At 48.3% G+C, this 17965-nt stretch overlaps 2 protein-coding genes across 4 annotated transcripts in view; both read left to right on the top strand.

The window, feature by feature from the left end:
- Positions 1-17965, top strand: part of robo3 (roundabout, axon guidance receptor, homolog 3 (Drosophila)) — a 96279-nt gene that overhangs the window by 18483 nt on the left and 59831 nt on the right. For both annotated transcript variants that reach the window (XM_069713710.1, XM_069713709.1), the window contains exon 2: positions 927-1253. In XM_069713710.1, the coding sequence (XP_069569811.1) occupies positions 927-1253 (327 nt within the window). The remainder of the gene's footprint in view (positions 1-926; positions 1254-17965) is intronic.
- fez1 (fasciculation and elongation protein zeta 1 (zygin I)) overlaps positions 1-17965 on the top strand; it is a 249455-nt gene that overhangs the window by 220707 nt on the left and 10783 nt on the right. The window lies entirely within an intron of this gene.

Genomic DNA, 17965 nt, shown 5'->3' with positions numbered 1-17965 from the left:
TGAAGAGCTGTGTGCAGGACAGTGGACAGAAACACAATACATTTACCATGATTAGTAGTTAACAACAACCTTGCACCATGTAGAGCTCTGTAAACCGTTCACAAAACCCATTTAAAGGCTTTGAGTATTTTCTCAAAAGTGAAGTAGATGGCTGTATGTATTTGATATCTTAATAGTTCTGTAGTTTTGTCAGTCATCAGCTTGTGATCTGCAGTTCTACACATTTACTTCTCGCATGCTTCCCCTCCGTTGCCGGGGAATCTGGTTTTAGTTTCATAGATGCAGGATTTCAGAGCATGCCATTTCACACGTCCTCTTGATTTATACTTTGAATGTAACTGTTGAGCAATTACATTACGTGCTCATTTCACACAGCCATGCTGTCAGTGATAAAACAATGTGTTTTCCTGCAGCCCTTCACGCACACAGCTCAAGAGGGTTGGAAATAGAGCCACTAAGTGTGTTTTTGTAAGTTGTGTCGCCCACTTGCCTTTTGTGTTTCATGGCCAGAACTTAAAAAAAAAAAAAAGGCTCCGGATTTTTACGCTCGATGTTTATGATGGTCCTCACCCTTTCCACACTCTTTACATCCAGAGCCTGGGAACTATCCAAATATGTCACGCTCACACGGTCCAATGTTCAGTTTATATAAAGGTGCTTGGAATGATGTTTCTGCATCGTTTGGCATTATTGACTGAGCAGATACTGAGCTTTTTATAACACTGTTAATTCTGCATATATAGGTAGGTAGGTTTAGGTTTGCTGTAATTATAACCTGAATTTCACTCCTATTGCTGCCACTAAATACTCATATTCAAAAATTATTGTAGCACCATCATTATAACGAAATCCACCACAAATGGCTTCCCAATGATAAACACAATCTTAACCCTTTCTCTCCCATGTGGTATTGTTTTGTCCTCCAGGATCCCGACCCAGGTTGGAGGATGCTGCTCCTCGGGTCGTAGAGCATCCGTCGGACTTGATTGTGTCGAAGGGCGAGCCGGCCACCCTCAACTGTAAGGCCGAGGGACGGCCGACTCCAATGGTGGAATGGTACAAAGACGGCGAGCGGGTCGAGACGGATCGTGAGGACCCTCGTTCCCACCGGATGTTGTTACCCAGTGGCTCCCTCTTCTTCCTGAGAATTGTACATGGACGGCGGAGCAAACCTGATGAGGGTGTCTACGTGTGTGTGGCGCGTAACTACCTGGGCGAGGCGGTCAGTCGCAACGCATCGCTGGAAGTGGCAAGTAAGTCTCATTGATTTTTATTTTTTGCGAGAATGGCTCAGCTGCTTGGTCATGTGTGATGATATGAATGATTGAAAAGTCAGAAAGTGAATTCTGTACTAATAAAGGTGCAATCGGCAGTTTACATGAGACACTACAATGGTAGAGAAGGAAAAAAGTTGATCCCATTAGAATCCCTGTTTTCATGATCAGCCAGTAGGCACTGAGAATGAGGGTGATTCAAAATATATATAGGTATATGACTATGTAATGTAAGTAGACTGAAATGTGGTACATGAAGGCGTTTCACACTTTAGAGGCTTCACAGTTCCCAGAAATGCAGAGCTGCAGAGAAAAATCACCCACAAAGAAAACAAAAGAGCACAAGAGTCACTGACATACAAGTCTGTGTCAGTCAGAGAAGGTAGTAGAGATCGTCCACTGCTTGTTCACATAACAGGTGTGAAACATCACGCAGTGTGAGAATGAAATCAGAGATAGAGTTCAAGAGTAATAACATGATCTGCACTATAGAAGCTGAGCGGTGCAGAGGCAGCTTTAAAGACTCTGGTCTCTTATCATTGCCTTCACTCGCCTGAGTTAACTCGAGACGCCACCCCTGACCTTGGTGTCAGATCTCCTGGCAGCTTTCATCCTGAGGCCCCCCAGCCCCCACCTCCCACCCCTCACCCTGCTCTCCAGACTCCGACGCCGCGTCCTATCTCCTCTTGCTCCACAGAGCCCGGACTCTGCCACGCTGTGACCGGGCTTCTGCGACCGAGCCTGTTAATGTAGATGGATGACAGCTCGCTCCAGCAGCAGAGATAACAGTTGTCGCCACCGGACAGGGAAGCTGAAAAAACTGTCTTGCAGGGAGGGGACGAAAGGCCACTGTTAGTTGGCAGCTTCTCACTAGCAGATGTTAGTTCCTTAAAATACAACAAACTCCTGTCAGATGAGGTTCCATCAGACACCTTTTGATTATTTTCTTGTCTTCTCCATAGCAGGGCTGCTTGTGAACAGTAGCTTCGGTGTAATGTAGACAGGGCCAATTAAATGTTGGCTGCTATGAGTCCATTACCCTTTAGTTCTAAAAAGATCCCTGTTAAGTTTAACTTTATTTTGACAGCAGTAGCAGGTACTTTTATATAAATACAAATATATCTGGGGTATAATTTGTAAAAGTAATTCATAATTTAAAGTAATTAAATGTAGTGAATATGTACTGATCATGATATTGATATCAATAACCAGGTCATAAGGAGACAATGAACTTTTGCCTTTGTTATCTTTGCTTATCTTTTGGACACTTTGGACAGAACTGAGTCTTGACAGAACGCTGCCAGCAGCTTTTGCAGGAACACCAGTGAGAGATAAAAACATTTGCTCTAATCCGTTCACTCTGGCCTCCCTGAATATTGCCCAGCCTTTAAAACTGAAATCATCTCAGGAATCTCTCATCGTGCTAACACAAACCAGCTGAATGCGCTAAAAGGAACTCCATTCCCAGTAAAAATCGGTGAAACTCGAGACTCTTGTCGAGCACCTTGCGGTCAGGCGTCACATTTTCCTGAAAGGTTTCAGCTCCAAACTTAATAATCAGGCAGAATCTCTCCTGATCGCCTCCTCAGAAAAAAACAGCCCGTGAATCATTATCCATCCCAGCTGGGACCTGTGCAGCTCGCCCGTCACTTTACCTCAAAATGTTCCTCTAGCAGGATGAAGAACGACCTTTCACCTCAGCGTTGCTCTGTTTCGGTATCAACATGAGAAGCTGCAGGGGATTTGACGTACAAGCCGTATGTGGGAACCAGGCGAGCAGAATAGGTGGAGGTGTTGTGAATCACAGAGCTGCTTATGAAAAAGAGCAAAGGAATGGAGCAGCGATAGATGCCAAACATTTCTCGCTCCCCATGAATAATCCCTAATGTTTTTCTCTACAGTTTCTTTGCTCTGTGCTAGTTTTGAGCTCTCCTTTTGAGTTACAGAGACACTCTCCTCTTAATTTGTGATGGGTAGTGTTCAACTAAAACCAAGGACACATTATTTATATTACTTTTGCTGGCACCCTTGAGATATATCTGGCAGCTGCTGCAGGTAACCACAGACTGTAAGCTCTTTTGTAGCCCAACACTGACAGAATGTGAAATAAGGCCCTGTTAGGTTGTGCAGGGTCATGTTTGCAGTCAAAAGGGATTCTTTTTAATACCAGTGGACTTTCAGTCTGCAAGGTCATCAGCTCATCAGTCCATCCATGTTTCTGTTTCAGTTTGTCCAGCTTTCTCTCTCAATGCTGCGGTCTATGGGAAGGTGACATTTTCTGCAGCTGTCTGTAAACAAACACACACAGGGACACAAACTTGGCAAACAATAGTTGCTTTCACAGATATGAATCTCTAATCCATGCTGGTAGAAGAAAAACTGTGTGCCTGTCAACACACAACCACACTTTTGGAGTATTGCCTCCAGAGAGAGTCAGAGAGAGAGGTTATATAGAACAAACAGTGGCCGGTGCCAAAGCCGAGCCGGTGCCAGCTCCTTCCAGCCCCCTCTGCATGGCACCAATGCGGCCGGAGATAAAGCCAGAGGCACATAAGTCGGTCCCGGGCTGCCAGGGGGCTCAGCATGGCACCAGGGAGGCACAAGATGGCACTTTGTGGCATGGTGTCACTTTGCTCCCCAGCCTGTGACTTGGAATCACTGGGGGCAAACTGAGAAGGCGCTGCACTGTGTTGGTGTGTATATTTGGTATCGGCGTGGGAGCCAACGCAGTGGGAATGGTGGAAGGTTCAGGAGGTTTAACCCCTCACAGTCCATCTGCTGCAGGCGGAGAGGCGTGGAAGGTGATGAAGGCCACTGGGCTGCAGTATGAATGAACTAGCAGAATTGTCCAGTGCTGACAAACATGGAAGTGATTAATTTTCTAGTGTTTTACGTTTGTCTGAATGTTTGTGTATTTACCGAGAGGGGGCAGAGCTTTCCCCATGTTGAATTGAAACAACAGCCCTTCATATTATCTGTAGTTTAAACATTTTTGATTTTAGCTTTAAAGCGTTACGCCGTCTTAAATATATCTTTTGAAAGTTTGACATCCTGTTAAGGTTTAAAAGATGGTTGTGAAATTTAGATTCCTCGCTGACATAGAATATCTGCTGAACTCGGCTTGAATTCAGTCTACAATTCCTCTCCTCCCATTGGATGATTGATTACTGCGATAAAACAACATGCAGTAGTGTTACATGATGCAGAGGTTAGACCTGTTGGCAATGCAAGATTATAAGAAAAAAATGAGGAACAATCTAGAGATCATGAATGTCATAAATGAACATTTTTGGCATTCTTTGAGAGGGAAGTTTTTGTGGACCAACATGGTGGACAGACAGACCAAGAGACCAACTTCAAAATGGTGCAATTCCCCCAAAAATGAACAAAACATAATTTTGTAGGTAAACATCCTTCGAAAGGTGACCTTTGAAAAGGTGTCTTGTAAATCATGAACATCGCTTAAGGGAAGTAATATGCAAAATATTTAGTAGAAAACAATTAATCTCTTTGCACTTAAATCTATAAAGTATTCTGAGAAGTTGCCAGAAGTCTTGGTTGTAAAGAGAGAGGCCATTCTCTCTTTTTTTCTGGATCGTTCCAGTAATTCTTTTGTCTGCTGTATACTGACAGATGTTCCTTTCCAAGCATTCATACACTGACAATTGTGCACTCAATCACTGAGGGATAACTTAGGGACGGTTCTGTAGTTACCTGAATAATAGTTTAGTCTTATTAATGATGATATATTTAATGCATTTTTAAGGAATTGTCTTTTCAAGCATCAGCAGATGTAGCTTAGCTCCTGATGTGATGTACAGTAGCTAGTGACAAAGTGGTTCTGCACTTTTAGAACAATGTTTTAAGATAGATGGCTTTTACATGGTACTAAATATTAAAGGAGAGCAGGCAAAAAATCACATCACACTAACTTTGTGAGCTGTTATTTTGTTGTAGAATCAAAAGGGAATGGAAAACACAAACTGATGCAGAGTTTCATCAGATAATTTAATTTCTGTAAGTCTAGCTGTTATCCAGCAATAACCCTAAACATTTCTTCGTTTTCTTCCTTTGCCCTTTTCAGCCTGTATGTTACATTTCGTTACATTAAGAACAGATCCGACATCTCTTCACTGAGTATTTCTGTCCAAAATATGCGACGTGCTCCTCAATCCTATTCGATTTCACGCCTTAAAAGAGATTCTTTGATCCTGAAAATGTGGCGTACACATTTGCTTGCCAGGCGCAGAGGCCAATTCATGTCAGATGCATAAAAGTCAGTCAGGCACAATGGACCTAACAGGCCAGACAGCCATGGGTGGGGATTTGACATTCAGAGGGACTTGCCAGAGCTCCTGGCGGCTTTTTCTTTGAGTGTTTTACACCTCTGACGTTTTTATTATGCCTGCTACGTCTCTAGCGCCTGGCTTTATGGCTCATGAATATTCACGCTGACAGGGGAGGGGAAGAGGTGCTTTTTTTTAAAGGTGGTGGGGGTGGAGCAAAAGGAATTTCAAGTAAATCTGACTGGGGTAACCTCTCGGGGGGGTTTTGAAGCCCCCAAACCAACTCACAACGCATTTTTAAAGGTTGTTTGGAGGTCAAGCCTCCGAGGTTCAGGAAAGCAGCTGCCGAGTGGAACTCAGTAAACGAACAGGTGAAGATGTAATGAAACGCTTGTCTTCCTCTGGGTTTGTGTGAATTCCCTGTGTGTGCCTCTGAGTGTGCGTGCGTAAGTCTTTGTAATGGTCGTCTGGACCAGTTTTCTCACCCGTAGTAATCCCAGACACCGGTGTGGGAGAAACAGCTGACGAGCCCTCTCATCAGCTAGATCCTCCTTTCTCTGTCTCTCTCTGTCTCTCTCTCTCTCTCTCTCTGTCTCACACACACACACACACACACACACACACACACACACACACACACACACACACACACACACACACACACACACACACACACACACACACACACACACACACACACACACACACACACACACACACACACACTCCTGTCATACTGGTTTTGATCACTGTGCCCCTCTGCAGAAAAATGCATTTCAGGGTTTAGGGATTTGGAAATGAGAAAAGGATTTGGGGGGTTAGGAAAGAGTTCTGGTAGGAGAAAAGTTTAGGTTGGGTGGCTCTGATGGAGGAGATAAAGTGAGCCCCCCCCCACCACCACCACCACCACCACCACCACCACACACACACACACACACACACACACACACACACACACACACACACACACACACACACACACACACACACACACACACACACACACACACCTCCTCCTGCCCCTCGTCCCTTGCTGCCTGTGCTGTCCTGGAGCTGCCCTCTGTCCCTGTTATTAACCTCAGTGATCTGGACCCATATGGTCTGTTATAGGAGCTCTGCAGGGCGCGCTGTCACACAGCGCAGTGCAGTCACGCTGCTCGGTGCATCTCTGCAGCCGGGACACATACAGCTAAATGACGACTGACCTGTGATCAGCTTCAGGTGGAGAGGAGACATTAGATCAGCAAATACAAAATGTTCTGCAAGTCCTGTTGAGACAGAGCTGTCTCTGTTTACAGCTGAGGTCACTGCTGCTCCAAACATCAGACAGAAAATAGGTTTTTGAATGAAGCTGTCATGCCACTGAATCAGTAACTTAATGTCACGCCACCGTATCAAACTTTTACCAAGGGAGAAATAATGTCTCTTAATGTGATGAAGGCAAAATGAAACTGCTGCCTTCACTGTTCCTATTAGCATAAACTGAATGACTGTTAAAAGCCTTAAGCTCTTAACAACAGTTGACGTATTGTGAATGAGCCTTTCTTTAGCTGTTAGCCCACTTTGAAAGAGCTGATATTGTCTGTTCAGCTATTTTGAGATTCTATCAGTTTGTCTATTGACCTGTTAAGGATACAATGCTTTGTCAGAGTCTGTCAGGAAGAAGAAGAGGCTCTTGACCTGCTGAGGTCTAAAATTGAAAATGTAATTGTTTGATGCTTGTCAGCAAAAAGACATCTCATCCTGCAATCAGGTGATTCTGTGGGCAGCAGTCTTTGTATTATTATGTGTATTTGCTCTTTGTGTTTGCTTCTTGCAGATAAGGAAAGTGGACATTAGTTGTAAACAAGTGCCGTCTTGTCATGATAGGACACCAGAATCAGATATTGCATGAGTTAAAATGACAACAAAAATATTTCGGCATTGATCTGTGAGTAGAGTACACATCCCTGTTGTCGAGTTTTACATTCAGGCCTCCCAGCGTCTCACTGTGCGTCCACGGCAGCATGCCGATGTTTTCCACCCTCATGTCTGAGGCACTTTGTCCAGTCAGATCTATTTGTCAAGGCAGCTACTGTCAGGTCTTATTTTACGGCGATCTCCTGCTCATGTGCCTTCTGAACAAATCTGCTTCTCACCAGCTGAGATACTGAATGGATATCAGGATACGTGCAGCACATACTGCCCATGAATCGGTTTGTATTCAGCACACTGAGTGAGAGATACAGTAACTCGTTCACCTCTCCCCCTGAACTCTGCAGCAGTGACTCTCTCAGCTGCTTGATGATAATAAGCTCCTCCTGGATGTGTTTGTGTGTGTGTGCATCTGTGTGAGCTCTGAGGTGTGTTCATGCTTCACTAATGGGATTGCAGGTCCCGGCCTCGTGGAGGACAGAGCTGCTGGTGATTCTGATCTCAGAGAGGGGGATCAGATGGCCGGAGTGAGGCCACGGGCCTCTGGCTTAACCCCCTCTGTATGATCCGGCCGTCTGCCGGTCATTGAGCCAGACCCACCAGCCAAACCCTCCTCCAGAGGATAGCCATGAATTAATTAGACCATACTAAAGGCGAGTGCGACCAGCGTGTGTTTGTGTGTGTGTCATAAAGAGTCATCCTCCCGGCTTTTGTCCCACCAACAAAAGCAGAAGGATGAGGGGTTAGGGTGGGTGGTGGGGGGTGGTTTGGGTGGGGGAGGCATTGACAACAGGTGGTGTGAGGAAGAGCATTAACCTCCTCCCCCTCTTTAACGGCAGTGTAGCACAGGGGCCACGGGGCCACGGAGAACAATAAAGGCCCCTTGCTCGAACTGTTGGGTCCAATCACGCCCCATTATCTGTCTGTGATGCTGATCACACACACACCGTCACACACACCAGACCCCGGCCTCACACACACCGTCACACACACCAGACCCCGGCCTCACACACACACACACACACCCAGTCACACACACCACACACACCAGACCCCGGCCTCACACACACCGTCACACACACCAGACCCCGGCCTCACACACACCATCACACACACCAGACCCCGGCCTCACACACACCGTCACACACACCAGACCCCGGCCTCACACACACCATCACACACACCAGACCCCGGCCTCTGCTACATCACTGTGCTAATGGTTGTCTGAAGCTTCTCCTGTGTACTATCGTATCTTTATTTATAGACTCATACTCAAATATATATGAGGTTACTTCTGCAGGAAGCTGCAGTTTGTGATGTTGTTGTATTAGATTGTATTCACGTGCCTGCCCTGCAGTGGGGGCGGGGCCAGCGATATAGGGATGTAACATCAAACCTTTTAGAATAAAAGTAAATTTGAAATACAGATTTTTTTTTCTGTCGACAGTAAGTCTGAATGCATTTTATGAATATCTATGTATTTTTTATGTTTCGATAAAGAAGTTACTTAATTGGGAGTCATTAATCAAGGTGTTACAGGCTGCAAATGATCTCGTTTGGGCTCATTGAGGCAATAATACAGTGTGTGTGTGTGTGTGTGTGTGTGTGTGTGTGTGTGTGTGTGTGTGTGTGTGTGTGTGTGTGTGTGTGTGTGTGTTGTCTTGTTTCTGGATACAGATTTAGAAAACGAAACTAGAATCAGATTTATTGCCAAGTAAGTTTTCACATACAGAGAATTTGTCACAGTGTAACATTGCATAACAATCAAGCCATAAAGAGCAAGAGTTAAAATAAACACGTAACTGTACAAAGTGAGAAAAATACAAAACACTAACTTTACACTAACACTAACAGTAACTTACTCCAGTGTGTCAGGCTACATGCTACAAGCTTTTCCTCTAAAGTGAACTTGCATGTGTCTGAGCAGCCGTCTCAGTGTGGCCGGATGTTTCACTGCACAGAGGCAGAAGCTGAACGAGGAGAAGACTGCTATGCTTTTTTCAGTCCTTTGCGGCAGCACCCCTACTGCACCAATGCAGCAGGCTCATTGAAATGAATGAGGAGCCTGTGTTTTTTAATGTGCTCCTAATGTCGGTCTGAATGAGTCAGTGGGGGGTTGAGGGTCCAACGTGATAAAACACAACCAGTACTGAAGAAAGTAGAACAAAAAGGAGGAACGACAGCTCTAATGAGATGCAACAGTGAATGTAGCACAAATATCAGACACAACAATGATGGCGAGAAGAAGGTGTGGTATGAACACAAACATGCAGAGGAGATAGCTGGAAACAAGACCTTCAGTTCATCACAAATAACATGAAGCAGGATCCATCTGGGGAGTTCCAGGCATCATTCATGACAGACAGTGAGTACGAGAGCCCAACACAATCGATGTCTGGTTCAAACAAATCAATCGAACGCAATCAGAGCATTATTGCAGAGCAGAAGAGGAGGATATTACAGCAGCAGAGGGAGAAGCCGCTGATTGCCAGTCTTGTTACTAAGCAGGAAAATCAGTGCACAAGTGGATGTTAGAGCCCCAAATGGAGGATTTGAGGAATCAGAACGATCTTCTATCAATGTTTTCAGGTCTTTGGGCAGAGCATTGTAGTAACTGATCCAGTGAGGGGAGTGATTGGCAAAATCATCGTGTTTATTGAACAACAGATTGTGGTTATTTATGAGCTCCTCCTATTTAATGGGCAGCTCAGTGAAGAGTAGCTGAGGGACATTTGACTATGTTAACCGGACATTTTGTTCATATCACTGGTCAACCTCATTTAACTGCCGTACAATCCAATTTATTATGTTCCAATTTATTGCGTTCGTAGGAAAACTCAGTTGAGCCATGAGACGACAAATGCCAATTCATGTGAAATTAATTTTAATCGTTGTGTAAGCCATTCTGCATTTGCCAGCTCATTTTCATCTCTGGACAATTTATTATTGCAGTTGGATGAGTCATCCCTGTTACTTAGCAGTTGGCTCTGCTTGCAGCACGACTCATTCCAAGAAGTTGACATCTCAGCCCAGTAATTGGACATCTTCTCATTGGTGCTGCCCTCATGCTAGATTTAAGTTAAAGTTAAATTTGATGAAGTATATCAGCTATGTCAAGAGAGCTTTTCAACTCTGATGCAGTAACTTGTAAGGGCTTGGTGAGAAATTAATATTTGAGTGACAGAAATATCAATCTTCTCCAAATCACTGGTGTTAAATGTTAAAACAGCGTGTTATTGAACAGGCTTCCCTTTCTGCATATGAATGAGGGGCTTATGTTCTTCCCTTGAATGCTGAGGTGTGTTTTCTGCTGTAGTTTGTCCTTCCTCAGACCACTGACTCACAGCTGCTGACCAGGAGCAGTCAGTCATTTCTCCATAACCATTTGGCTCCGATCCAAGCTGTTTAAATCTGTACATCCGCCCTTCTCTCCCACACCCAGCACTGTTCACTGACAGGCTAATATATCTCAGGTCATGATATGTGCCGTTGTTAGAAGATAATCAATGTTATTCTCTTCATCTGTGGGTGGTTATATTGTTTTGGCTCATCGCTTTAAATCTTTGTTCACTACGGTTTGTCTGGTCTCAGCTTTGCAGTTTCCTGATTGCTAACAGTTGAATCATTGTTCCAGAGGTAGTTTCTCACTTAAAATTAACCTCTGGAACTTTTCATTGACAGAAGCATTCCCCTTTGAGTATTTGGTATGGCTGCAGTCATACAAGCTCTTTGCGGTAGAAGAGGTGTTTCAGGGGGATTTGGGCATATTTGACCTGTCTGCAAGTGGTAAATACGAGGGCAAACAGCTGTGGAGAATGCTTATTGATTTCTACTTGTGTGTATTTGCACAAGATTCATTTCTCCTTAAGACGTGCTCCCACCTATAAGTCAGAAAAGGTCAGTGAACAGGGGCTTAAGTCATTCAAGTGGAGCTAAATGGATTTCTGCTCCAAGATCCATCTGTTTTTGGAGTTTGTTGACAGGGTGGAAAATTGGAACTGTTGCTCTTCCCTCCCTCAGTCACACCACCACCACCACCAGCGCGCCCCCACCCCCCCACCACCCGTTCAGTGCAGGGGTATGATCAGGCATTGCACACAGGGTAAGAAATGTGCTGGGCGCAAGGCAGGACACAAGGCCAGACCATCTGCTCCAGCCATGTGAACACATTTGCACATTTCTGACAGGAAGAAGTGCCGCATCGGTTGGGCTGTGGCCATAAGTTGTGTTAGTGGACAGAGGCAGCTGACAGAGGGTCAGCTGACACAGAGACTGGCTCGCCTCCACCACAAAGATGCTGATGTCAGAGCGACAATTCACCTTCTTCACCCCGCAGGCTGGCGCCTGAGCGAGGCAGGAAAAGTGGACGGTGTCAGTGAAGCCGCAACTATGCACGAAGTGACAGGACTGTGTGTGTCTGTGTGCGTACGAACGACACCGCTGGCAGTTGAGATAGTGCAGAAAAGTGCTCAAAAACACAGATGCGGAAGCCACTATTCTCCTGTTTTCTATTTTGTTTTAAGCCATTTGTTTCCCAAGGAACATGTCGTGGAATCCCCCCCCCCAAAAAAAAAAAAAAAAAAAAAAAAGATACAAGAAGGAACACTTATGAGGGCAGACTTGAAATTCAGCATGACACCATGTAATCCTAAAGGAAGTGGGCATTCACTCCGAAAGTAGTGCCAGAGTAAAAACACCCACAGGTGGCACTATTTAGTACAATCAAAGAAGTTTAGTACGCTGTTGGTACTAAGTGTCCTTGGAGAAATTAACGCTCACTGATACTTTGCGTTATATAGAGGCCATCGTTGTTGTTGACAGCCCTGTATCTTTGATGCCAATGCAGTGGTCTCACTGAACTAAATGAGGCTGTTTTTTTTTTAACGTAGTGCTATTGTTGGTCTGAACACAGCCTAAATCACCCCGATACTATTTCCCCTGAATTGCCTTATTGTTCGAGTGGAATTCTTGAAGGTGGTCATTGCCACCATCCCACTGCAGTGGTCAATAATTAATGGGTGCAGGGTGGGAGCACCCATTGTCTATGGGTGCCTCTGTCCCCCCTGTTCCCGTTGAGGTCGAGTTAAAGAGTGTTTCTGGTTTTCCAGATGGGTGAACTACAGTAGCCTTGATTGGGCTGGAGGGTAACCTGAGGGCAGGACGGGGCAGGCGGGCTGGGGTGGGGAGGGGTGGGGGGGGGGGGTAATAGGCTGACGCGGAGCTTCAGTTGCCTTACAATGGGCTTCTCAGCAATTCTTAGTGACCCTCTTACCCTGCCTCTATAGGCTGCACAACGTCGGCCATTACTAGATTAAAGTAATCCTCTTTTCAGGGCCAGACAATTGGTTTATTAGCTGACCACACACAGGAGCTTCGACCACCTCTGTAATGGTATTGTTGTGGGGGACCCTCGCGGTCCTGGGGTAGGTCTTACTGGTGGTGGGGGTGTTGTTTCAGCTCTTAGCAATGCTATGCATACATTACCTCTGTGCTACTTCTCCTATAAAAGACTTCACACCAGCCATGTGCTGTCTGTGGTTATGATTTGGCAGATGACATTTTATGGATATTTGTATGGTGTATACACACCTCATATTCCATATCATATATTAGTTAACATATTGCTTGAATTACAATCAGATTAAGTGCATGTTTGCAAATCCCCCCACCACCCTGTCCACCCCCCTCCTCTTCTTTATGGCATTTAATCCCGATTTTTTTTTGGACTGAATCTCCACTGGTTTGTTTTTGCCAAATGACTCCCATTAAAATGCCGTTTCATCTCTTCTTTTTCTCAGTTTCTAAAGGCATGACACATTTCCAAGTGAAGCAAGAATGTCCTTTAAAATCTGCTCCAAAATGTCTGTGTTTTTGCTGACAGATCTTTCTTTGTCAAAAAGGCATAAGCTCTTCTTTGTTATGAGGTGAGGGGATCAACGAACCCAAATGCAGACACACGGCAAAATCTCTTAGGAAGCAGGTCTTTTATTCCCCAGGCAGTGAGGCAAACAGGAAATGCACGCCAAGAGTCTGTGTCAATTTGCGCTTCGCCAAACGAGGGAATCCCCGGGGTTCCCCTTGACACGTGGCCGGGTGACGTAGCCGAACGGCGATGCTCCGCTGGGGGAATCCCCAGATCTCTCCTCAGCGAGCTGATTGGCTGGATCGACTGTGTGACGTCCGCGACTCGACACAGGATCGCCCCAAACCTCGACAGCGGATCTCCGAGGAACGCACTGGAGGGTCTCTTCGTGCAGGTGATGCCCGTGGCTCGACACTGGACGGAACCGGCAGGGTCGACTGTGTGACACTCGTAGCTCGACACAGGATTGCCAAGATTGCAGCAGATGATCTCCGAGGAACGATCTGGAATCTTCTTCGTTCAGGTGGATGCCCGTGGCCCGACACTGAACGGCAGGAAACAGGAAACAGGTCAGAATCGTAATCTCAACAACGGGAGACGGAACGGACTTACTGGACGGGTTGACGGGTAGGCAACGGACGAACTGACACCAGATGGGCAGGAGACTAGGGTATAAGTAGCAGCCGGCGTAATCAATTGGAATGCAGCTCAGCTGTGCTGCCGGAGAGGTGCGGTAGTGGGCGGTGCTTGGAGGAGGGTACTGCTGAGAGAGAAAAACAGACAGGGAAATGACAGGACACAGGAGGAAAGGTATTCGGGGGTTAAACAGGGGAAAACACACTAGGAACAGACAGGAATCCTAACAGTACCCCCCTCTCAACGGGAGCCTCCTGGCGAACCGCCAGGCTTGTCAGGGTTCTGTCGATGGTAGGTGTGAACCATCTCAGGATCCAAGATCCGGGAGCGTGGTACCCAGCACCGCTCCTCAGGCCCATAACCCTCCCAATCTACCAGATACTGGAACCTACCTCTGCGGCGGACATCGAGGAGGCGATTGACCGTATAGACGGGCCCTCCATCGATAATTCGGGGTGGTGGAGGGGGTGTGGCCGGAGGATTCAATGGGCTGGTGACCACGGGTTTCAGGAGAGAGACATGGAAGACAGGGTGAATTCTCATGGAGGCTGGTAACTGTAGTTTGACTGTGACGGGGTTGATTATAGCGGTGATCGGGAAGGGCCCAATGAATCTCGGGGACAGCTTTCTTGACTCGGTACGAAGGGGAATATCCTTCGTTGAGAGCCAAACCTGCTGTCCGAGCTGGTACACGGGAGCGGGAACTCGGCGACGATCTGCCACCCTCTTGTTCTGTTCTGCAGTGCGCAGTAGGGCGGCCCGAGTCTCCCTCCACACCCGCCTACAGCGACGGGCATGGACCTGGACTGATGGGACTGCTACCTCGACCTCTTGGCTAGGGAACAGGGGAGGTTGATAGCCCAGGGAGGCCTCGAAGGGGGACAGTCCAGTGGCAGCGGAGGTGTGCGAGTTGTGAGCGTATTCTACCCACGGAAGGTGACGGCTCCAGGATGCGGGATTGGCGGTGGTCACACACCGAAGAACGGCCTCCAACTCCTGATTCAGCCTCTCAGTCTGTCCATTTGTCTGGGGGTGGAACCCTGAGGAGAGGCTGGGCGTGGCCCCGATGGTCCGGCAAAACGCCTTCCAGACCTGAGAGGCGAACTGCGGACCCCGATCAGACACAATGTCCACAGGGATGCCATGGAGTCGGACGACATGCAGGGTCAGCAGGTCGGCGGTCTCCTGGGCAGACGGAAGCTTGAGGAGTGGAATGAAGTGGGCCGCCTTTGAGAACCGATCCACTATGGTGAGGATGACCGTATTCCGGTCAGATGGAGTGAAACCCGTGACAAAGTCCATGGCAATATGAGACCATGGGCGCTGGGGGGTGGGGAGTGGTCGTAGTAGTCCCACAGGGGGTCGGTGCGAAGCCTTATTGCGGGCGCATGTGGTGCAGGCCAAGACGTAGGCTCGCGAGTCCTCCTCGAGGGATGGCCACCAGAAGGTGCGGCGAAGCCAGTGTATGGTTCGGCGGATACCTGGGTGGCCGGAGAGCCGGGAGTCATGAGCCCACCGCAGGACCTGGGAACGGACGGACGGAGGAACGAACAGCCGGTCAGGGGGACCTCCTCCAGGGTCAGGCTGGGTCCGCTGAGCCTCACGCACCGCCATCTCGACCTCCCAAGTCAGTGCTCCCAGCACGCAGGAGGGAGGCACAATGGTATCCGGGGTTGGCTCCTCTTCATCCGGGGAAAACTGACGGGACAGGGCATCGGGCTTAGTGTTCTTGTGCCCTGGACGAAAAGTGATGGTGAAATTAAAGCGGGAGAAAAATAATGCCCAGCGGGCCTGACGGGGGTTTAGTCTTCTGGCTGTGTGTATATATTCTAGGTTCTTATGATCGGTGAGGACGACAAAAGGATGCGCTGATCCCTCCAGCCAGTGCCTCCACTCTTCCAGAGCTAATTTCACAGCCAGCAGCTCTCGGTTACCCACGTCGTAATTCCGCTGGGCTGGGGAGAGTCTTCGGGAGAAGAACGCACAGGGTCGGAGTCTGGAATCAGCAACTGAACGTTGGGACAATACTGCCCCGACCCCGGTATCAGAGGCGTCCACCTCGACTACGAACTGGCGTTTCTCGTCCGGATGTGCGAGGATAGGAGCCGAGACAAACAGTTCTTTGAGGGCCAAAAAAGCCTTGTTGGCCTCGGGCGTCCAGCTGAAATCCACCTTGGTGGATGTGAGTCGAGTAAGGGGAAGAGCGGCCTGGCTGTAACCCCGGATGAATCGCCGGTAAAAATTGGCAAACCCTAGGAACTGCTGAAGTCTCTTTCGGGAGGAGGGCACAGGCCATTCCGTCACAGCTCTAACCTTCTCCGGGTCCTTACGGACCTGCCCCTCCTCTATGATAAAGCCCAAAAACTGGACTGAATGGACGTGGAACTCGCACTTCTCCGCCTTAATGAAGAGCCGATTCTCCAGGAGTCTTTGAAGGACCTGACGGACATGATGGTGGTGTTCCTTGGGGGTAGCTGAGTAAATCAATATGTCATCCAAGTAGACGAACACGAACCGGTTCAGGAAGTCCCGAAGAACGTCGTTCACCAGGGCCTGGAAAACAGCAGGGGCATTGGTCAGACCGAAAGGCATGACCAAATATTCGAAATGGCCAAGGGGGGTGTTAAACGCCGTCTTCCACTCATCTCCCTCTCGGATTCGGACCAGGTGGTAGGCGTTACGGAGGTCCAATTTAGAGAACACGGTGGCCCCAGCGAGAGACTCGAAAACGGAGTCTAGCAGTGGTAGAGGGTATTTATTTTTGGTGGTAATCTGGTTGAGGCCACGATAGTCAATGCAGGGACGCAGGGTCTTGTCTTTCTTGGTTACAAAAAAAAACCCCGCTCCCAGAGGGGAGGATGAGGGACGGATAATTCCTGCGGCTAGAGAGTCTGTGATGTATTGTTCCATCGCCTCTCGCTCGGGTCGGGACAGATTGTAGAGGCGGCTGGAGGGAAACGATGCGCCAGAGAGCAACTCGATGGCGCAGTCGTACGGTCGATGAGGTGGTAGGGAGAGGGCTTGTTCCTTACTAAAACCTCCCCCAGGTCTGCGTACTCCCGGGGAACGGAGGATAGATCGGGTCCGGCCGTAGAACTGCAGGGGATGTTCTCAGGCTGGGGAACGGCGGACAAGAGGCAGCGTGAGTGACAGGCCGGGCTCCAACCCAAGACTCTCTCTCCTACCCAGTCGATCCGGGGGTTGTGGTCCCGGAGCCAAGGATGACCCAGGACCAGGGGCGTCAGAGGAGACGGGAACACGTACAATCGAATCTTGTGGCGATGATTGCCTGACACGAGCAGAGGAATGGGCAGAGTTCGGTGTGTAATAGTCGCCAGCGGACTACCATCCAGGGCACGCACCGACAGCGGCCGCTCTAGAGCCTCCACCGGAATCCCGTGCCTGGAGACGAACGTGGAGTCTAAAAAGTTCTGTTCGGCTCCAGAGTCAATAATGGCCGAGATGTGAAGAGGACCTGATGGCAAAACCAGGCTCGCGGGCAACGTCAGGCGGGACTTGGGATGGGGGAAACGCGTGGATTCGCTCGCCAGTATCCCAACCACTACTGGCGAGCCCCCTCTTTTGGGCGAACTGGACAGGAGGCGATGCGATGCCCTGGCTCCCCGCAGTAGAGGCAAACTCCCGACCTGAAGCGCTGCTCCCTCTGCTGCAGAGTGAGATGCGACCTCCCCAGCTGCATGGGCTCCTCGTCCGCTGGCGGCGTCGTAGCGGTGTGGTCCGACTGATCGGGAGTGGGTCGACGTGTGGGTGCCTGGAGCGGGAAACAGGAATAGGAGTTAGGCTGACGGCCCGGCCGGGCGGTCCGGCGGGTTCTCTCGCGCCTTCTCTCCCGCATCCGGTTATCCAGCCGAATGGAGAGAGAGATGAGTTCATCTAAAGAGTCAGCCTCCTCCCGAACTGCGAGCTCATCCTTAAGCTCCTCAGACAAACTGTTCTGGTACACCCCTCGCAGGGCCCTCTCGTCCCAGCCG

Source organism: Brachyistius frenatus, unplaced genomic scaffold, assembly GCF_029030835.1.
Source record: "Brachyistius frenatus isolate BFR_SWC_R1_liver_20210118 unplaced genomic scaffold, ASM2903083v1 Contig_121, whole genome shotgun sequence".
Taxonomy (NCBI): Eukaryota; Metazoa; Chordata; class Actinopteri; family Embiotocidae; genus Brachyistius; species Brachyistius frenatus.
Note: the sequence above shows the minus strand (reverse complement) of the source record. Positions and strands in the feature narration are given on the sequence as shown.